Source organism: Sciurus vulgaris, assembly GCF_902686455.1.
Source record: "Sciurus vulgaris genome assembly, chromosome: 2".
Classification (NCBI taxonomy): Eukaryota; Metazoa; Chordata; class Mammalia; order Rodentia; family Sciuridae; genus Sciurus; species Sciurus vulgaris.
In genome coordinates, this window is record NC_136462.1 from 97610084 (window position 1) to 97631651 (window position 21568).

A 21568-nucleotide genomic window follows, 5' to 3' on the forward strand; every position below is an offset into this window, starting at 1 on the left:
CCTCTTTAATAACAAAGTGTTATTTCTACTAAAAATTCACAGAATAGAACAATGAAGTTGAAGGAATATAATGAATCACAAATGTTCTTTTCCATGTCTCCTGATTTCTAAAGACTAGAATATCTTGAACTGTATTAGCCATTCAACACTATAAAATCCATTTATTATTATTGATGTCACTATGTAATTGTTATCACTAAATTGAAATAATCTGGAAATAACTGTGCATTATGTTTACATAAAACACTCTGAAGGAACATGAAGACAATTATAAGACTAAGGAAAAATTATCACAGGAGAAATAAATTTTTAAACCACAAACCTTTTACATTTTATATTAGTGACTTCATTTACATTTTATATTAGTAAATTCAGCATTAAAGGACAAGCAATCCAAGTAATAAATTACTTATACTAGTATCAGCAACACAAATATCAAATTTACAAGTCAGAGAAAGTCACTTACTTTTGGTACTACTGGTCCTCTGTTACTGTTTCTGCTTCGATGACTGGACAACGGAAAGACCTGTCCAAGCTGATTTGGACGCTCAGTGCATTCTGTGGTGATAGCATTTACAGTATTTGCAGCCTGAAAGGTGTTGGAGTAAGGTGTAGGAAAAGGATGATAGAAACCCATAACTTGGGCGCATGGTGCTGGCATCAGCTGATAATACGTATACTCTGTAGAAACAGGTGGCTGAGCAGATATAATGGGGTAGGCAAGGTATGGTCCAGTAGGGTTTGGGTTGGGCTGTTGCCATCGTATATCATTATTATATAAAGGAAACTGCCTGCAAAACCAAATCAAAAAGGAACAAGTCTATTGACAAGTATAAAAGTAATGCTAAAGCAAATCTTTCATCTCTTTTTCAATTAAAGAAAAAAATGTGGCTTCATATTAATTATGGGAAAGGGGACAAATTTAACATTATCTTATAAATTTCTCTGCTATCATCAGAGATTATCATGTACCTGTAACCATTTAAATGACAGTATAAAGAAATCACGCTGATAGTTTTATGACATTCCACATACCATTATTTGTACCTCTGCTCTCAACTCCTTCAAGATATTTCTGCTTAAAAGTTAAACATTCAGCTGCTGGGTTTGTAAACAATGTCAGTCCAAAGTTTTTATCCAGCGCTAACAACTGTGACAGCTTTCTGCAAGATGCAGAGTAAGGTGATCATTACGTAAGGTGATCATTACATAGGGTGATTTTCTCTACTTCTCATTCATGTCCATTCCAGGGCCTCCTACTCCTCTCCTACATTCCCCTAACTACTTGGTTAATTTTAAGTTCAGCTCTTCCTGGCTTTTCTCTCTGTCAACAGAAGCAGGCTCCAGGAACAAAAAAACAGAAAAGGCAAGACTCTCCAATGACATATTATCCTCAACATTAGAGCGTCTTCTAGAGCAGTTGCTATAAAGAACCAGCAAGAATTCTTCCAGTCTCAACAGCCTCCCTAGCACTATGGATGAATGAGGAGGACCTTGGGAGTGGAGAACTGAAACATAGGCTTTTCCTCACTCACTACTGTCAAGGCAAAGAAAAATGAAAAAATGTTCACTACCATAATTCTAAAAATATTAAAATATATGCTACCTGGCTTACTCATGATTTCTCAAATTACTTGCTAAGGCAAGAAAAGAAATCAAATTAAATTTATCATACTGTATACAACTAGGTTGTCAAACAGAAAAATATTATTAGCTTACAAATCCACTTACACATTATTTAATAGGTCAATGATTTTAATATAATTCTAACTTCAATCAACAGTGATCCTTTATTTTCTGTTTATCCAACCCTCAAGACTTTTTATTAAGATCTCAGAATATTAACATGAATGTCTAATATCTGAAAAGGTAGTTCAGTGGCCTCATATCCATCCAGAATTTCTCAAACACTGTGCGTTGGCACACTAGTATGCCACATGGGTTATAGATGTGTGGAAATATTGATTGCCTCAGCCCTAAAGGAAAGCTAGGCAGAGCCCATAGCCACCAGCTGCCTCACCCATTTATCCCACTGTATTGGGGAAATACCATTTTCTGTGTTACATAACTTGAAAAAGACTAAAAATACTTCTAAACAGCAATAAAATGAACTGATGTGCCACTGAAATAACAATCACCATCACAGAAGGGCTAGCAAGGCTATCATGAGTACCCACAAATTACATCCAAATCACTATATCACACATTGTCTGAACTGCAGGCATTTTGCTAAACCATCCTGTGACTAGAGCACAAACACTGGGTTTAAACCAAAAGCATCTAGAAATACATGCTAACTAACTATGAAAACTTGTATTTTGCCAGAGATTATTCCTGAAATTATGAGTTTAGACATCTAATCTCAAAATCAGATCTCTCAATATTTCAATTCCTCCCTCTGGTCAATTTATTTCAAATAAATTTCATGACTTAATAAAGGGAACATACCAAAAAACTCCATTTTCTCACAGAAAGAATGAGAAAATAATTCATGTTAACCATTTTCAAATTTCTACATCATTTGGTTTCATTTACTCCTCTTAAAAATAAACAAAGGATTAATGTTTAAAAGTTACAATGCTTTGCCAAGTTCTAGACCCCAAACTACACACACAATAAAGAAATAAATAAATTACCTATTGGACTGGTTTTCCTGAACAAATGGATAACACGTAATCAAGTAGCTGGGAATTGGAGTTGGTTCTACACCAGAAACACTTCCGTTATCGTTTGGGAGAGCCATAGGGATCATAAACGTATCAGGATTCTTCTTCTGGGGAATAAACGGCTCTACCTCAGCTGAAAGCTTAACATTCTTCAAAGAAAAGGTAGAATACATTATTACAAATAAGCAAACAACTTAATGCAAATTCACAATTTAACAGAACAGTTCCTCTTTACAAACAGTAATCAGAAAGGAACAGTAATGTCAATTTAAAATAACTTAATAATGATGAAGTTATTTAGACAAAGTGATCAATAAAATAAGGAAAAATTTTGTATCAAAGGTTACTATGTTTCAATGAAATAATTTCTTACATAATTAAAGCCATTAAACAATCAAGAGTGCAAGGAAGTCAAACTTCTGTATCAAAAAACAAAACTTGTAGTAAGAATCTTAACTCTTTAGACAATATGGTTTTAACTAATTTTGTTTGGGGAAAGAAATCACTAAACAGTTTTGAAGGATAATTATATTTGTTTCAATATTCTAAAAAATATTTGTCCATTTCAGGAAATTATAGATTAGTATCCCTAAATTAAAAGGAAGGAAAATGCCTAAGATGAAACAAACAAAAGAAACCTTAACACAAGGGGAACAATTTCTGGTTCATAGTTAAGTAGGGGAAAAAATGAGAACAATTTCAGTTTCCCAGTAGACATTTGAGCAAACTAAAGTAATCCATAACATGTACTCCATTTTGGTTTCCTTCCTACTTTTTTTTTTTTTTTTTTTTTTTTTATAAATCTATAGAGTTTTTAAAAACATAAAATAAAAACTATGGTGTTCAGGGATGCACATGAATGACAAAACTATGAAGAAGAGTAAATAAGATCCATAAATGTCAGAACTGGAACTACTTTTAGGAAAAAGGGAGCTAGAGAGTTTCTGGAGTGCCTAGCAAAGTTCTGTATCTTAACTGGGGTGAAACTTACAAAGTGTTCATCTTATAATGATTTATTAAGCCGTACAAGGGTTTCAAGTAGTTGTATAGGGTTTTAAGTAGTTTTCTGCAGGAGATTTTAACAAATTTAAAATTTTGAATTATGAGAATGTTAAAAGCCAAGTAAATACTAGAAAAATATTAAATACTTTTTTAGTGAAACAAGTTAGTGAAATATAAGCCAGTGTTTTAACTACATAAAATAATTGCCTTAAAAGCAATTAAGTCTTAATCAGAACTTTCCCCCAAAAAACTCACTATGATGATATTTATTAGCAGCTCCCACCAAAGCACAACTCTCATTTTTCACAAAAAAATAGTAATAAATCCATGAAAACTAAAGACAAGTCTTGTTATGCTTAATATGTAGCCTTTGTTCAGAAAAATTAAATTATCTAAAGAGTTCACTGTATATGTAGAAATGCTTGTAAAAAAAAGGAGGTAGAGGGAAGAGATGGATATCTGAACGATAAAGCAGTATTAATTCAACATACTTCCTCCTTACCTGATTTAACTTTGAAATCTACATTTCTACTATTAACCAAACCTGAAGTAGTTAACAGTTTTAACATTTGTGAAATTAAGTTGGTTCCTTGAATTTTAAAAAGAGACAAAAAAAACCTTCTAATGCTAATAAATTAGTAATTCTCACTGTGATATTCATTAGAACTCAAGATTTATTTTCATAGAGTATATTATATCAAACTAGTAAATGCTTCCCCAATTTGAGAAGAAGGCTTCAATAATAACACATAGTTAATGGAAACTTGTTATATATAGTTCACACATATGCATAAAAAAGGAAGAAATTTAAGTCACATTTTAACTGTACTAAAAATGTAATTTTTATAATGTCTTATAAAAATCAAGTAGTCCTTTTTAACATATAAAAACTCTCTGAACGGTTTTATAAATCTGGACTAGTATCTGGACTATATTCATTTTTTTAAGCAAGGAACGTGGGTACATCAAATAGTCTGAAATGAAAAAGAACACAGAAATATAATTTTTTTTAAATAACACTTTTCCTGGCCCCCTTTCCCAAAAAATCCCCAATTCATCAGTTACTTTGGTAACAACAAATTCCAATTCTCATTCAGGTCATAAGTTGTAACAAACTTTTATACCTCACTTCATTTACACTTGATAAAAAAAAAAAGTGTTCTATGATCTTAGGCAATCCACTGTTCAAAAAGTGAAATGTGTAACCTATAACTAATGTCCGTACATATACACAGCATATTATTTTTAAAGTTTGTATTGGTTTCTGTTCTAAGTGAAATTCTAGATACTAGAGCTCAACAATAAAACAAACACTGAAATGATCCTTTGTTTTGAGAGAGACAGAGAGAGAGAAAAAGAGAGAGAAAGAGAGAGAGAGAGAAGCTGCTACAGTCAACAGCTGCACAAACAGAAGATGTCACTAATAGGAACAGACTGACAAACTTTCTCTATAGTTATAGCTCTGTATGGTCTCAAAAGTTGTTTATTTTGACTTTGAGACCTTCAGTATTTATAAAAAATCAAAATGCACCATCTGTTATTCTCGGGTGTGAAAAGCAATGGTAAGATCCCAAATGAGTCTTAAAATTCCATATAATAAAACCCATTTAGATAATGTTAGGTAAATGACAGATTCTGGTAATATTTTGACATTCAAACAGATATCAAAGAAAAATGTTTTGCATAGTGGGCAACAAAATGTTTTGAAAAAATTAAGACTAGTTACTTAGTATCATGTTATTCCTCAGTTTGAATTTCCATGTTTAGTCTATCTTTGCAATGAACTATTTTCTTAGGTTTCAGAAATGTTATATCAGGAGCTCCAAAAAGAAAAGAAAATGTAAATATGGAGTAAATCTAAACTACACTGAATATAGTCTAGTCATTCTTGTACTCCCATCTTCCTTCAACTATCTACATGGTAAATTTATCTTCTAGAAATTATTTCAGAAATTTCCAAATTAATGAAAAATTAAAGTATTTCCAGAAACCTATCTTTGAAAACATATTTAAGCAGTTTCACTCATTTTAGTTTTGTATATATATATCCAAGCAAATGGCAATAAATAAAATGTCTTTAATGTGAATAATCTAAAAATCCAATAAACTGTTTTAGAACATGAAACTATAAAAACCTTGCTTAGAAGAGATTATTAGACAAATGCATTCTGATCACCAAGAGATTATATAATTCAACAAATATGCATTGACCACATGTTCTGGAAAGAAAACTGCACTGAACCAGTTTAAGGGAAATGGGCAAACATTACTAAGAAGCACACATCAGCAGACAATGCACACTAAACTTCTCAGACGCAGAAGCTCCAAGAGAATGTAAATAATTTTCCCAGATTAAGCAACAACAAAAAAAAAGACACCCACTTAAAACTGAAGTAGAACATAATGCGACACTCTCCCACAGTGAAACTTCAGAGTATGTACCAGACACCCACAGAAAAAATATGATCATAAAAACCCTCCATATTCTATGTTAAGGTAAAAATATCAAACATTAAAATATTTTATATCCCATAGTCAAAGATAAAATAAATGTTTTCTGAAGGAAAAGGATTAATGCTTAAGAGAAACCTGTTGGTTACGTTGTTTTATGATTACATTGGCTCGTACTGAAAGTAAATCACTTGCCAAACCAAAGTGCAGTTTGTTAAGACTTCAGAAAATACTAAGGAAAAATAAATCAAAGAATTTAACAGACTCTGCTCATTTACTTTGTTACTCACATATTTTTGCCCTTTTCCTTAACACAGCAAATCTAATCCTATTAAAATTTGATGGTTTCTTTCTAACAACCAGCTTTCTAGATTTAATATTATTTTTCAGATTATCTAATTTATTAATTTGTTTTTATATTTATTATTTTCTCTTGTTTTAATGGGACTTTCCTTCTAATTTCTTTCTGTGGATGGATAATTTTTATTTTTCTTTTAAACTGTTGAACAATGAAAGCATTTTATGACTATGCATTTGCCTCAGAGTATAGCTTCAGCCATATCTCAAAGGTTTTCATACATGGTACTTCATTGTAAAACTTTCTCAATAAATATATTTTTATTTGTTCTTTGACCTAAGGCTTGAAAATATCTTTTTAAATTTCAAAACGTATTTTCTCTAAATGAGCATGTATTTACTTTCCAATCACGAAAGTTGTTTTTTTTTTTTTTTTTTTTTTTTTTTTGGTACCAGGGATTTAACCCATGTCACCGGTGATTTCTATTTTTTATTTTGAGACAGGGTCTTGCTAAGTTGCTTAAAGCTTCACTAAGTTGCTGAGGTTGCTCTTGAACTTGTAATCCTTCTGTCTCTGTTTCCCCAGTTGCTGGGATTACAGGTGTGCACCATCATGCCCTGTTAGTATTTTTTTTAAATCTATTAAGATAGTTCAATTATTTATCTACCTATATATACCCATATACACTGTGTAAGTATTACTGAATAATAAACATTTTATAGTAACTTATTTATTTGATACTGGGGATTAAACCCAGAGGAGTTTTACCCCTGAGCTATATTCCCAGTCCTTCCTGTTATTTGAGACAGCAAAGTTGCTGAGGCTGGCCTCAAACTTGAAATACTCCTCAGTCTCCCAAGTTGCTGGCATTACAGGCATGTGCCACCACTCCCTGCAGCAACTTATTTAGAATACAGTTATCCCTTAATGCTCAAGGGGGATTTGTTTCAGGATCCTCACCACAGATACTAAAATTCGTGGATGCTCAGGTCCCTTATATAAAATGACAAAGTATTTGCATATAACATATGGACATTCTCCTGTATATTTTAAACCATCCCTAGATAACGTATAACATCTAATACAAATGCAAATGCTATGTAAATAGCTGTTAAACAGTTTAGGGAATAATGACAAGGAAAAATGTCTCTCCATGTTCCATATACACATATGATTTTCCCCCGAATTTTTTCAGTCCATAGTTAGACACAAAACTTGCAGATAAGAGGACTAATTATATATCAAGTTTGGAGTACTGATATTATTCGAAGTCTATAAATTATTTAAAAGGAACAGTTGTAAGTCAAACAATTTTGTGTTCTTATTGGTGAACAACATAGCATGACATGTACTCATTATGTTTGTTCTTCTAAGAATGAAAGATGTAAGAAATATCAGCAATTCTGTATTTATTTTAAAAAATTATCTAATGTTAATATACTAAAAGTTAAGCCAACATTTAAATTGTTTGTAATTATGCAAAAGAGACTGTGAGCCAGATGTGGAAGCATGTGGCTGTAATCCCAGTTACTTGGAAGGCACAGGCAGGAGGATCACAAGTTTGAGATCAGCCAGGGCAACTCAGCAAGACCCTGTCTCAAAATAAAACTGTTCCAAAAAGGAATAAGGGAAAGGCGAGAGCTCACTAGAGGAAGGGACTATAGGATGGGAGGTGAGAAGGAAGGGATGAAGTGCTGAGGAGTGATAGTGACCAAATTATATTGTCATACTATGTGCATGCACAAATATGTAACAACAAATCCCACCATTATGTACAACCATAATGCACCAGTAAAAAAGAAAGAAAGAAAGAAAGAAAGAAAGAAAGAAAGAAAGAAAGAAAGAAAGAAAGAAAGAAAGAAAGAAAGAAAGAGAGAAAGATGCCTATCATGTGTAAGGCCCTAGGTTCAATTCACAATACCCAGAGAACGAGAGAGAGAGTCAGGTGGAAGAGAACTGCAAGTGTTCTATCACTTCTAAGCCCATGGTTTATTAAATCTCCAACCACTGTTCTAAATTTCCTAAAAGCAGAGACACTAAACCTTCATAAACAAAATGAACTCCATGATTTATTCTTCACATCCTTTCACATAACTTTCTTTTTAGAAAAACAAAATGCATTATACCAAGTAACATCCCTTTTTAAAACATCTAACTCTAGCAGTTAAAATTTAACTACCTGTTTCGATTTAAAAGTCTTGCTGAAAGAGAATATTCCCAAAATTCTCTTGATTAGTTATAACATTCTTTCAAATGGTCATTATTGCAATTAAGATTATCCATCTAGCACTGCATTCCCAGTGAGTTACTTTTTATAATCATGATCAATTTATACAAAATGTATCTTTTTATAAACATTTTATATAAAAAGGCAATCTGCAAGAACAGCAACATGAATGCCTCATACGCAAAATAATTAGACTTTTTAAAGTCTTACTTGTGTAATACTTCAAGGACTTAATTAGATTAAGATGAAATGCAGAAAGTCTCTATTAAGTACTATTTTTAAAAATCAAACTTCTAGCTGGAGGTGTAGCTCAGTGGTAGAGTACTTGCTTAGCATTCATGAAGCCCTGGTTTAATACCCAAAACCACAAAAAATTTTTTAAAAAGATAATAAAGCTTTATAAATTGCTAACCACTACAAGTCAACACTAGTTTAAAAGGGAAAAAAATTTTGTGGGGGGGGGGAGGGAATTCAGCATATACCACATAAACTTTTTAATGTTTTGTACCTATTTAAATTCATTTAGATAGTAGGAACATGCACTGGGGCTGTGGCTCAGTGGTAGAGCGCTTGCCTGGCATGTGTGAGTCACTGGGTTCAATTCTCAGCACCGCTTATAAATAAATAAATAAAATAAAGGTACAAAAATTTTTTTAAAAAATTGTAGGAACATAACAGTATATTCTAAATAACCCGGAATAGCCATCACATTACTCTGGTACAGTAAGAAGAATCAAGAATTCCATAGAGCTGAAAAATCTCAGCCTCTCATCTACAATTAATGGTTCTTAGCCCTTTTTCCAAGAACAGACCCTTTTGAGAATATGGTGAAAAGAATGGACTCTTACACAGAAAAGTGCATTAAAAAATGAAGTGTGCTCCTTCTAGGTCAACCATAGATCCTGGAATTAACTGCCTAATGCATTAGCTAGATAAAGACACATCACTTTTCTGGATCTGTTTTGGGAAAGTGGGAGAGTTCAAATTATTGTCTCATTTAGGGTTAGGTTGGGGAAGAGTCAAGAGATACCAGAGGAAAAAAATCTTTGAAAGAAGATTTTCATCTCATGCATGACTTGTTTTTTTTTTTGTTTTTTTTCTTCTCTCTAGTTCTTAAATTTCTACAAGGTTTTAAAAGGTTGGGGGCTTTGGAAGAAGGTGGGATGAAAAAGGAAGAGACTCTCTAAACAATTTGCTCACAACACCTGCTGTTAAGATAATCACACAAACAGCTAAGTCAAAAGTTACCATCTAAATAGTTAATTACATTTCCTCTAGGATGAAAGGAACCATAAGTATACTTATGGTGGCATTACTGGTTACAGTTCTAGCATCTTGGTGAAGGACCAAAATATAGAACCCTTTCATTAGTGACATACAAGGAAATGGTTCACGGAAATTTTCCTATTTGTCAGTTGAACTTTGAAATGTCAGGTATTTCTGATATCTTCAAAAACAATCCTTAAATTAAATTGGATACAGGCTGTATTAAAAAAAAAAAAAAAAACTCTGGGTCACAGGCAAGACTGCATTTGCAAAGAGCACAACATCAATTTTGCTTTGGTAACTCATGTAGTGTTTTGTGAAACTCTTGGGCTTTCAGAGTTGTCTTCACATGAATTTTTTTTTTTTTTAAACATTAAAGTTTGTGTGAAATAAAAAATGCACAATTAGGAAGCTGTGTTTTGCCTGTTAAGAATTCGACTTCAAAATCCAACCGGCTCTTACTGGGTATAGAAATATACCAGGAATTTAGGAAATCTTGTCTCATTTATTCAAGTGTAATTATAAATTTCTAAATTAAACAGCAAATCACTATCCTCTCTTCTTTCATCCATTTGCCTAATTCATCCCTGCGCAAGGCCTTGGAAGAGGGAATGGACAGTGAATAAACGTTAAGACTTCATCAGATTAAGTGGTTTCGAAGTGATCCTAAGACTGGAAAATACTGGGGGGGGGGGGGGGGGCGACTATTACCTTTGATTATTTTTTACATTATCATTGTTCCTGACTACCAGCACCTACTAGCACGGATTATCGAGAATCTGATGCAATTAAAAATAAAACAACACTAATGGTACTATTTTGCGACTGTGAAAAAGGCCTTAGAAATGAACTCATGCTCCTATAGCCTTAAAAATATGGGCTCGATTTTTTAAAAAAAAACACTAGTTACAGTTTTTTGCAAAAGAATCATATAGGAGAACGTGGGGAAACCGAAGCTATCGTTTCTTAAAAAGGAATACCTCCCTAAGCCATAACAAAAACAATGCTTTGCTCAACCATAGATGTAAAAGGCCCATGACCCTCTTCATCTGTAGTTACCGCACATCTCTCTGTCTTCCAGGGTAGGAAGCCTTCAAAAGCCTTTCCACCTTGAAAACGCATTCCAGAACTGAAGGCAAAGGAGCGGGGTTAGCTGGAAGTTACAGCCCCCCCCCCTCCTCCGGAGGGCAGGGGGGACTCGCCAAACCCGAGGGGTGCAGGGCTGGAAAGCCCCGAGCCGAAGCAGCAGCTGCAACAATGCAGAAGAGCGCGGCGCAGCCGGGCTGCCGGACACCTGGTGGGTTCCCGCAGGAGCCCGAGGTCTCCGGCCGCCGGGCCTCACGCTCGGAGGCTAGAGCCTGGCCTGAAAGGAAGCGGCGACCCTCAACCGGTGGCCAGGCGGGCCCAGCCTGAGCCCGCGTACCTGGTCTGTTGGGGCTCGGTCCATGGCGCCTGCAGCCGCAACACGCCTGCTCTAGTAGATATGAAGAGCGCCTCGGGCCGCTTTCTCCATGGCCCCCCGCTCGGGTCCAGGTTGTGCTCCGGACCTCCGCCACTGTCTAGCTATCCGCGACACCAAGTCGGCTACGCCACTGGCCGAGGCGGCTCCAGCTCCGGAGGATGGAGGAGGCGGTGGCAAGCTCGGGGAGGGATCATCTGGGACGGAAGCCGAGGAGGGCCGAAACGGGATGGAGGCGTAGTCGGAAATGGAGGCGCGCGGAAGGGCAGGGAGGAGGGGGGAGGCAGAGCGAGGCAGTGGGCCGAATGGCCGTAAATGGCCGGAGCTGGGGCGGCTGGAACGCTGGCTGGCCTACGGGCTGAAGCAAGGTGGAGATGCTCAGAAGTAAATGACTCCAGCCACGCTCCTTCCCCTTGAGCCGGAAAAGTGTCAGGCCACTCCGGACCCAGGACACTCGATGCCAGTGGTCAGGGACCTCAGGTCCAAAACCACTTTTAAGTGATGTTAGAAGAGATTTTAGCTGCATGTACATGTGATCCTTCGTGTTATCCAGATAAAAGAAGTCATGACTAGAAAGGAATGAAAACAACGGAATCTTGCCCCAGAAAAATGCATACGCAGAGTAGCTATCAGAAAGAAACCCTGTTAGAAAACTCCACAAATACTTATTGATTAATTAATTCCTTATCCGGATCCAGCCCCACCTCTAGGCTTGCTTCCAGGCTGATTTTCACCATCTCAGAACCCTAATTGTACCCAGAATCTATATAATACTACCCAGCAAGTAATTACATACTCAAGTATGCAGCTTTCACCACTACACGTGTTAATTATTCCTTTTAATATGTAGATCATTAGCTCCTTGAAGACAGAGCCTGCCTTTAAACTGACCACTTCCCTTAGGATGGCCAGTTCCTTCTGGGCATCTCTTCAGACACAGCCTCCAACACACACACACACACACACACACACACGACCTCCCTGAAGAGTTCTTGCTTTCTGGTAAGCTCTGGGAGGAGGAAGAAATATAAACAGAATAAGCTAAGTTAGACCTAAGGGGGAAAAAAAAAAGGGTAGAGTGACTGCTGTTTGGGGTACTGTTGAAGTAATCCATGACTGGGAAGGGGGAAGAGAATTTTAAGAAATTTGCTCTGTCATGCTTCAGGAAATGTCAGTAAAGACTGGAATTGCCTTTTCAGTTTGTCTAGGTTGTTGGTCTAGTTTTATTTGAATAACACTCCAAAATGAAGCTGGTCTGTAAAGTCCCCAACTGTAATTGTATTGATACTTTATTTTGGCCTATTGAAAGGAGTTATAGTGTGTCAATAAGATTTATATCAAGGCTGGCAAGAAATGGTTTTTAAGGAGAAACATTTGTACTTGTACATAGAGATCTCTCATTTGGTTATATTAATTCTGTCCTCTTAAATTTAGGAGGAGGCAGAAGAATTATAACTATATCTATTTGCATGTATATTTAAATCACACATATATGCATGAATGTTACAAATGTACATTTAATGTAATGTTAAGTCCTTAGTGCCTTCTACACACCTAGTCGTGATTCAATGAATGCTGAATGCATTTAGGGTTGCTCAGAAAAACTAAGCTATTTATAAGGTGTAGTTATGTAAACTAACAGATGATCATCCTCCACAACTAAAAGATAAATCTAACTCTGAATTTGGTGATTTATAGCCATAAAATACCCCCATCTGAATAAAATCATAATAATAATGCAGTTATGAAAATACTACAGTACTACTACAATACTTTGAGGTTTTTCTTTCTTCTGAGGAATGATCTGAGGACATTTAAATATAGAATATCCAAGAATCTTTCTTGTTATAGGCTTTTTAGGACTGAACTTTTCTTCAAAGAGAATCTTTTATGTATAAGACATTCATTTAAATTATAAGAAGAGAATCATAAGAAATTATAGTAATTAAGATGGATACAGTGGCACACGCCTGTAATCCCAGCTACTTGGAAGGCTGAGGTAAGGAGAATCACAAGTTCAAGGCCAGCCTTAGCAACTTAGTGAAGACCTGTTTCAAAATAAAAAATAAAAAAAGAACTAGGGATGTGGCTCAGTGGTAAAGCAGCCCTGGGTTCAATCCCCAGTTCCAAAAAATATATATATAATAAATGTAATAATTATTATAGAAACAATGTTATAATGCCTTTATTAATTAATATAATCCTGAAAAGGATATCAATAAATAGCTATTAAAAATTAAATCTATTAAGAAAATGAAGCCATTAATAATACATTTTACAAATCATATAGATGAATTAAAAATAATTATTTTATATAGCAACATATATTTATTACATTTAATGTGCCAGGTACTATGCCAAGTTCTGAAGGTACAGCAGTTAAGGAGACACTCTAAGAGCAAAGGCCATGTTTGTCTTGTGGGCAAGACACACATACAGAAAGTAATTAGAAGTGAGTTAGTATCATGAAAAAAGTTTAATAGGTCTAAAGAGAGAAGGTCAGAGAAGGCACATCTGAATAAATAGCATCTAAACAAAGATATGGAGTGGGAGTTGTGATGGGTGAAAGAGAGGCTGTTTCAGGAAGAGAAAATGACATGTGTTAGGATGCCATAGAACAAGTCCTCTGAGAAATTTGGAGGTGGTGGGATACAAAAGTCAGGAGAAGAAATTGGTCTCTTCTAAAAGTAGGGACATGGAATCCCCTGTAATAGAAGGGAAGAAATAAAAGATAGCTATGGCTGCAGATACATTTACAGGTATGATGCTGAGAGTTGAAGGAGTGCCTGTTTGATGGCTTCTGTGTTCTCAGGGAAGCGGGAGGCAATGTTACCTGCTGACAGTGAAAGGAGGCAGCATTGTGATCATGCACTTGTTAAAACTCAGCAGACATATTTAAGGCTTATATATGTCATCATGCAATTTTACAAGAAAAGAAAAAAAAAACATAACCAACTCTAGTTTTAACAAATGCATACACCTATGTAATTCAAATTTTTTCCATAAAGCCACAAAATGTTACCATTACCCCCAGTGATTTTAAGAACTTCTCTTCTTACAGCAAATGTTTGCCTTCTACAAACATTTGTATTCTTACTACCTGTACCAATGCCTAGCATCTAGCAGGTGCTGAATTACTAGTTGCTGAATAAATTATCATGTGATATAATATCAACTCAGGGCTTTTTCACCCAGAGTTGGGGTTTTATTAGGCATGTGCATTTTACTGAATAAGGATTCAACTAGGTATAAATAAGATATTATTTTTTACTGCACTGTACCTTCTCATTCTCTGAATTTTTTTTTTTTTTTTTTTCTGCCCTGGGTGAAATCTAATGAAGGGCACACAAACTTCATTCCAGGTCAAAGTTTTTCTTTTTCTCCCTTTTAGCTCTGCTTTAAACTAGAAGTCTGAAGTAAGGGATATGGCATGTCTGCTTTTGTTTTGTCTTCTACCCCTGAGCTATATTCCTAGCCCTTTTTATTTTTTATTTTAAGGCGGGGTTTCACTAAATTGCTGAGACTGGCCTTGAACTTCCAATTCTCCTACCTCAGCCTCCCAAGTTGCTGAGATTACAGGTGTGCACCACCATGCCTACCTTTTTAATTTTGTTTTCTGTCTTTTATGTTTATACCTCCTTTGGTTTTCTCAGAGAAGTATCAGATCCCTGGTCCCTATATTCTCCCAGCCTCCAGAATATATATCATCAAGTTCTCCAAATGCTTCCGTGAAAACTGCTCTCATATATATAGTTTGAGGTAAGAAGAGGCCTCTCCTTTTTCCCATGGTACGTGTGTTGCGGGGGTGGGGTGGGGTATTGGTAAGTATCAGATAGCCCCCAAAGCCATGCTCTTCAGAAGTCATCAGGTCCACTCCCCACTAGTTACCATGGGCTGGAAGTGAGTGATGATTAATACCACATCACAATTTCTTAGCTTATCTTGCATGGTATGCTAACATTTGGCTTAGGATCTAAACATGTGGCACTTATGTGTTGTCTTTTGAGTACCTGCTCAAAATTGAGATGATCCTTATTGAATATCATATTACATGGTCATTTAATTAACAAATACTTGGATCATCTGTTTTCTACTAGGCATAGGTCTAGGTAGTGAGGATACAGCTGTGAACAAGACAACATTCCTGCTCTCATGGAATTTACAATGTAGTCTGGCAGATATACAATGAGCATATAAAAAAAGATGATTTCAGATAAGATGAATGCTATGAAGCAAATAAAATATGCTAATACAATAACTGCAGATGGAGAGGGAGGTGGAATACTTTTAATGGATTGACCTCTGAGAAGATGATACCTAATTTGAATAATATAAAAGGAAGAAAAGAGAGAAAAGACAAAGCATAGACCCCTGGAGGGGGAAAATCTTGCATGGGAGGAACAGAAAAAAGAGACAGTGTGAATAAAGAATGGTGGGAGGGCCAGGCAAGGTAGTGCATGGCTTTAATCCCAGCTTCTCAGGAAGCCAAGGCAGAAGGATTGTACGTTCAAGGCCTGCCTAAGCCCTTAGTGAAACTGGCTCAAAATAAATGCAAAGGTCTGGGGATGTAACTCAGTGGTAGAACATTAGCCTAGCATGTACAAAGCCCTGTGTTCAATCCCCAGTATCACACACAAAAGAAAAAGTGGTGGGAAAAGAATAGATGTAACTGGAGACAAGTCTAAACTAGACTGGTCTAAACTAGATCATATAGGAATTTGTAGACCATAATAAGGGCTTTGAATTTAATTTTAAGTAAAAAGTCATTTGGAGGATTCTCGTTGTTGTTTGATACTGGGGATTGAACCCAGGATCACTTTACCACTAACCTATGTCCTCAACGCTTTTTATTTGATTTTGAGACAAGGTTCATTAAATTGTAGAGGCTGGCCTCAAACTTGTGATCCTTCTGCCTCAGCCTCCCAAGTAACTGTGATTACAGGTAAGGGCCACTGCACCTGGCTCATTTGGAGGATTTTGAAGAGGTGCATTGAATTCAAATTTTGTCTGAATACTGAAGAACCAAATGTTAAAATTAATGCTTCTAGGATATAAAAATAAATCTGAATGTTTATTTAAGAATTGGGTCATTATTATAATTTTATTGTTAAAAATTTTAGTGGTCAAACTTTAGAAATTTGAAGTAGTGCAAACAACTTGTTAGCATTGTTGGTTCATAGGTGTTCCTATAGCCAGATACTATACACTGTGATCTTAATGAACGTCTACTTTCAACTAAAGTCAAATAAGGAGCAAGATATTTTTTGGCTACCTCTGCTAAGTATAGAATACTTCTGATAGTGATGTTACTACTTATTATTCTTCCCTTACTTGCTAATAGAAATTGAATAAGGTAAAATTTGATCTGCTCTTCAATTCCTGTATGTGAAGGTTTGACTAATGGAGGTGATTTAATTTCACTGAAGCCCCTAGAATCTAAAGCTAATGCTGTGATTGAAGATACTTTATAAATATTTTCAGATGAAGACTGAAGATTATTATTCTCATTTAGTGAATTAACATTTAATATGTATATATTTCGGCATGCCTTTCATTATTAATTATAGTGTGTATTTTTGTGACTCAAAAGGATATAATTTTCATCCTAAATTTATTTAGTCAAACTTTCTTATAATTGTATTGCCTTTCAATTATTTCTCTATTTAACTATTTGGAAATTTTTCCTTAAAATAATAATTTTTATGACCACCATTATTATTACAACTTACTCTATATTTAAACAATAATGGAATTTCAATATAAGGAGCTACTTCCAGAATGCTTACTTATTTGTAAGAGCATATCCATAGATTCACTAACCCTGACTGACATATTTTGTTCTTATAACTTATTTAGTCACACTAATTAGATGTAAGGATTACCCAGTGAGATTACCTGATGTGGGGGCATGGGGCCATACCAAGTTTAGAGTTTCCAGAAGGTGAAATAGGAATTTAACAAAGTGGCCTTCCAAAGGTCAAGGCTGAAGTTAAAGCTGGAAAGATTAGATTTTGGCTAATCACAAATGTCAAAACACAGCTGAACTTGATTTCTTGGGTTTTTTTTGGTAGGAGAAGAAAATGATCTAAAGAGGGTAATTAAGGGTGATGGACCATGAAATCAAAGATGAGTAAAGATAATGTTAATCAAAAATTACTAGAGGTACAAAACACTAGGAATGGAGCCACCATATAACCCAGCTATACCACTCCTGGGTTTTTATCTTAAAGAATTAAAGTCATCAGGGCTGGGGATATAGCTCAGTTGGTAGAGCACTTGCCTTTCATGCACAAGGCCCTGGGTTTGATCCCCAGCACCACAAAAAAAAAAAAAAAAAAAAAAAAAAAAGAATTAAAGTTATCACTGCCAGGTGCAGTGGTGCACACCTGTAATCCCAGCAGCTCGGGAGGCTGAGACAGGAGGATTGCGAGTTCAAAGCCAGCCTCAGCAAAAGATAGGCACTACGTGACTCAGTGAGACTCTGTCTCTAAATAAAATACAAAATACGGCTGGGGGATGTGTCTCAGTGGTTGAGTAGCCCTAAATTCAATCCACAGTACCCGCCCCCCAAAATTAAGGTCGTTATACTGGAGTACTACAGTAACACATGCATACCGAGGTTTATAGCAGCACAATTCATAGTAGCCAAACCGAACCAGCTGAGGTATCTATCAATGGATGAAGGATAAAGAAACTGTGATACATGAATACACAATGGAGTTTTATTCAGCCATAAAGAAGAATGAAATTATATCAGTTGCAAGAAAATGGATGGAACTTGAGAATATCCTTAAGCAAAATAAGACAAACTCAGAAAGTCACAGGTTGTATGCTTGTGGGAGCTCATGAAAATCAAAGGGAGATCAGTAAAGTAGAGTAAAGGGACCAGGGAGAGGGATGAGGGAAGAGAAATGGAAAATGATATTGGCCAAATTACATTGTCATATTGTGTGCATGTACAAATATATAACAACAAATTCTACCATTATGTACAATTATAATAAAATGAAATAAAAATATGAAATAAGGAAAAATACTTAATACCTGCATGATTTCAGTGTATAAAATAAATCACAAAATTCCTTTATATCAGTGGCAAACTGATTGGAATGAAGGTCCCACTGATGATATCATCATAGTGAAGGAAAGAGCACTATTAGACAAAGAGTGTACAACTTGGGTTTAAATCTTAGTTATGTCCCTTAGAGGTCATGCAAGCTTGAAAGTCACTTGAGCCTCCTTGGGCCTGTTTCCTCATCCACACATTGCATTGGGTTGTTGAGAGGTTCAAGATGAGATAATGAATTTGAGATCATGTTGCAAGCTCTAGAGGCATGACTTAGATCTGGGGTACGTCTTTTCCCAGGTGCTGGGAATCAAATCTAGATCTTTGTGCATGCTAGGCAAGCACTCTACCACTGAACTACATCCCCAGTCCAATCTGGAACACTTTTAAAAGTAAGATGCTCAGGCCTTTCCTTATACTAAGTCAGAATCCCTTAGGTGAAAAATCTCCCAATCAAACAGAGTAAGCCATAAAAATCTTAGATCAGGTTATGTCATTCTTGTCTTCAAACCTTCCAATAGAGATTCCCATCTCAGTGTAAAAGCCAAAGTTCTTAGATTAGTCATTGAGGCCACCATGATCAGGCTCACACCCTGCTCTGGCTTCATTTCCTGCTTCTCCCCCTCTCTCATTTGGCTTCAGCTAGGCTAGCCTCCTTGCTATTCCCCTATCATTCCAGAACTCTCCCACCTAGGAGCCATTGGTCTTGCTGGCTCCGTCATGACTTGAGGCCTTTGCTTGAATGTGACTATGAGGGAGGCCCTCCTTGACCACCGTCTTTAGAACAGCAGATAAACATGCACTCCTCCTTCTACAGCTTTTTCTCTATGGTACTTATCACCATCTAAATACTATGTATTTTGTTTTGTTTATTGACTATCAATGTCCACTTGAATGTAAGCTCCATGAGGGCAGGGACTCTGTATTTTGTTTTACCCACTGCTGGGTACTCCCAAAGGTTAGATCACTGCCTGGTACAGGGAAGTTTTTACTATATATTTCTTGTTGCTGTTCCACATGGAATCTCTGAGCATACACCCTACTCAATCTGAAAACTTCAGTGATGGATTGCTGCCTACCTTAAATGTGCTTGACTCTCCTTGACTCTGTTTTTGAAGTTCTTCCTACTTAGTATGGCCTTCCCACATTGAAAATTATTTCCTCCATTTCCTGCATGAAAAGGATCCTACAAATTCCTCTAGCTTGTTGCGTCACATACTGTCTTAAATTATGTATTGTGTATAATTATATATATAGTTTTTTTCCTGTCTGAGTGTACACCCTTGAGAACAGTGTTAGTCAACAGTGTTGAATGAATGAATAAGCTTGCCTTGATAGCTGACATGGATTCACTGAAAGAAGGAAGAGATATAATTAAATGGTGGATTTAAATGAAAAACCCTCTGACTCTTTTTTGAGAATACAAGTTGCATGTGAGTAAATTTAAAAAAGAAAAAAAGCTGTTATGGAATGTCACCCCAAAAGCTCATGTGTCGAAAGCATGGTCTCCAATGGAGCAAGGTTCAGAGGTGGGTCTTTTAGGCAGTGATGGATCATGAGGGCTTTGACCCCATCAGTGGATAACTGAATGGATTACTGGGAGGTGGGACCTAGTTGGAGAAAGTAGGTCAATGGGGGCATGCCCTGAAAAGGTATATCCTTTCCCTGCCCTCCTGGCCCTGCTTCCCAGCAGCCTTGAGCTGAGTAGCTTTCCTCCACCACTCCCTTCTGCTGTGATGTTTCTGCAATGGAGTCGGTTGACCATGGCCTAAGACTTCTGAAACCATGATCCAAAATAAATCTTTCTTTCTCAAAATTGTTCTTATCATGTATTTTGGTCACAGTGATGAAAAGCTAACTAACACAGAAGATACCATCCAAAAACTGATTTGTGGGTGGAAAGATTACATGAAGATCAACCACAAAGAAGTCTTGTGAATAATCTAGTTTAGGTAAGAATGAGTTGGAAAAGAATGGATTTATTACATAAATGGACTGACTCTGAGACCCAGAAGTTAAACATGGCATTCATTTTTTTTTATGACAGTGAGGTCATCAGGCCACACCAACTAAACACAGGAAATAACTTCTAAGATTTATTATTATGCCTTTGGATTATTTTCATGAACTATTCTAAATCTCAATCTTTCTTTATAGGAAACTACTTTTATGATAGTGAAAACAGTAAATCTCTGATGGTTGCCCTTCATTTGGAAGTGTCATATAATCAGACTTGAAAAAATCTCTTTCAAGTCAATGTTTTTTCACTTTGTTATTAAAAACCTTTGTAAACAATCCATTGAGATTTTTCAAGTCATTGACTCATGTCCACAGCCCCCCAAATCTAGGTACTTTCTGGAATGTCCTTTCTGAACTAACAGGAACTTACTTCATCAGCAGGACCTGATTTACGAAGTTGCACCTACCTGTGAATATGTAACTCTTGTTAGCCTTGGCATATCACCAGGTTTCCCCAAGGCTTCCAAGCAACCTGACTGAGCATTGGCTTCAGAGGGAAAATAAGTAGTGCCAGTTAAACAACTCAAATCAGCAGAACTAACTCCTCTGAAAAAATCCCCACTCCAAAGAATACCATTAAAAAAAAAAAGCATACAGTATAGATGACATTGTGATTTTTCCTTTTCTTGAGTTTTAAATGTTTTTACATAAATAACTTCAAAGCAATAAGAATAAAAAAGAGAGAAAATCACCCACAACTCATTTTTGTAACAAATAGGAGGCTAACTCTCCTTCCCCTTCTTGGTTTCTGTTCATCTCTATGAATAGATACCTACATGACTTAGTTTTTCTCCATGTAACACAGACATGCTCAGACCTATTGTACAACAAAGTATCTGCTCTCTAGAAATGGGGTAGGAAGAAACCGTGGCATCTAGCTCTGGGGCCTGTATAAATAAGATCTTGGAACTTGGGAAAAACTTGAAACAGCCTAGGGAAATCTGAGAGATGAGACCTACGATGAACCCCAAAGTATGCTTCACTCAGCCTGATGCATGACTTGGGAGACCAGAGACCAGTCTTGACCCCAGAACAGAACAGAGTTTCCATCCACTTAAAGGGCAGCTGGGCTCTCATGTTGACAACTCTATAAAGTCCTTACTATCTAGGCACT

General features: G+C 36.1%; 1 protein-coding gene across 1 annotated transcript in view; it reads right to left on the reverse strand.

Moving 5' to 3' along the window:
- The window catches only part of SECISBP2L (SECIS binding protein 2 like), a 45861-nt gene extending 34303 nt beyond the window's left edge, over window positions 1-11558 (reverse strand). The window contains exons 1-3 of the mRNA XM_079128799.1: window positions 11334-11558; window positions 2637-2815; window positions 467-791 (exon numbers count right to left, since the gene is read on the reverse strand). Of these exons, the coding sequence (XP_078984925.1) occupies window positions 467-791; window positions 2637-2815; window positions 11334-11357 (528 nt within the window). The 5' untranslated portion in view covers window positions 11358-11558. The remainder of the gene's footprint in view (window positions 1-466; window positions 792-2636; window positions 2816-11333) is intronic.
- Window positions 11559-21568: the final 10010 nt, after the last annotated feature.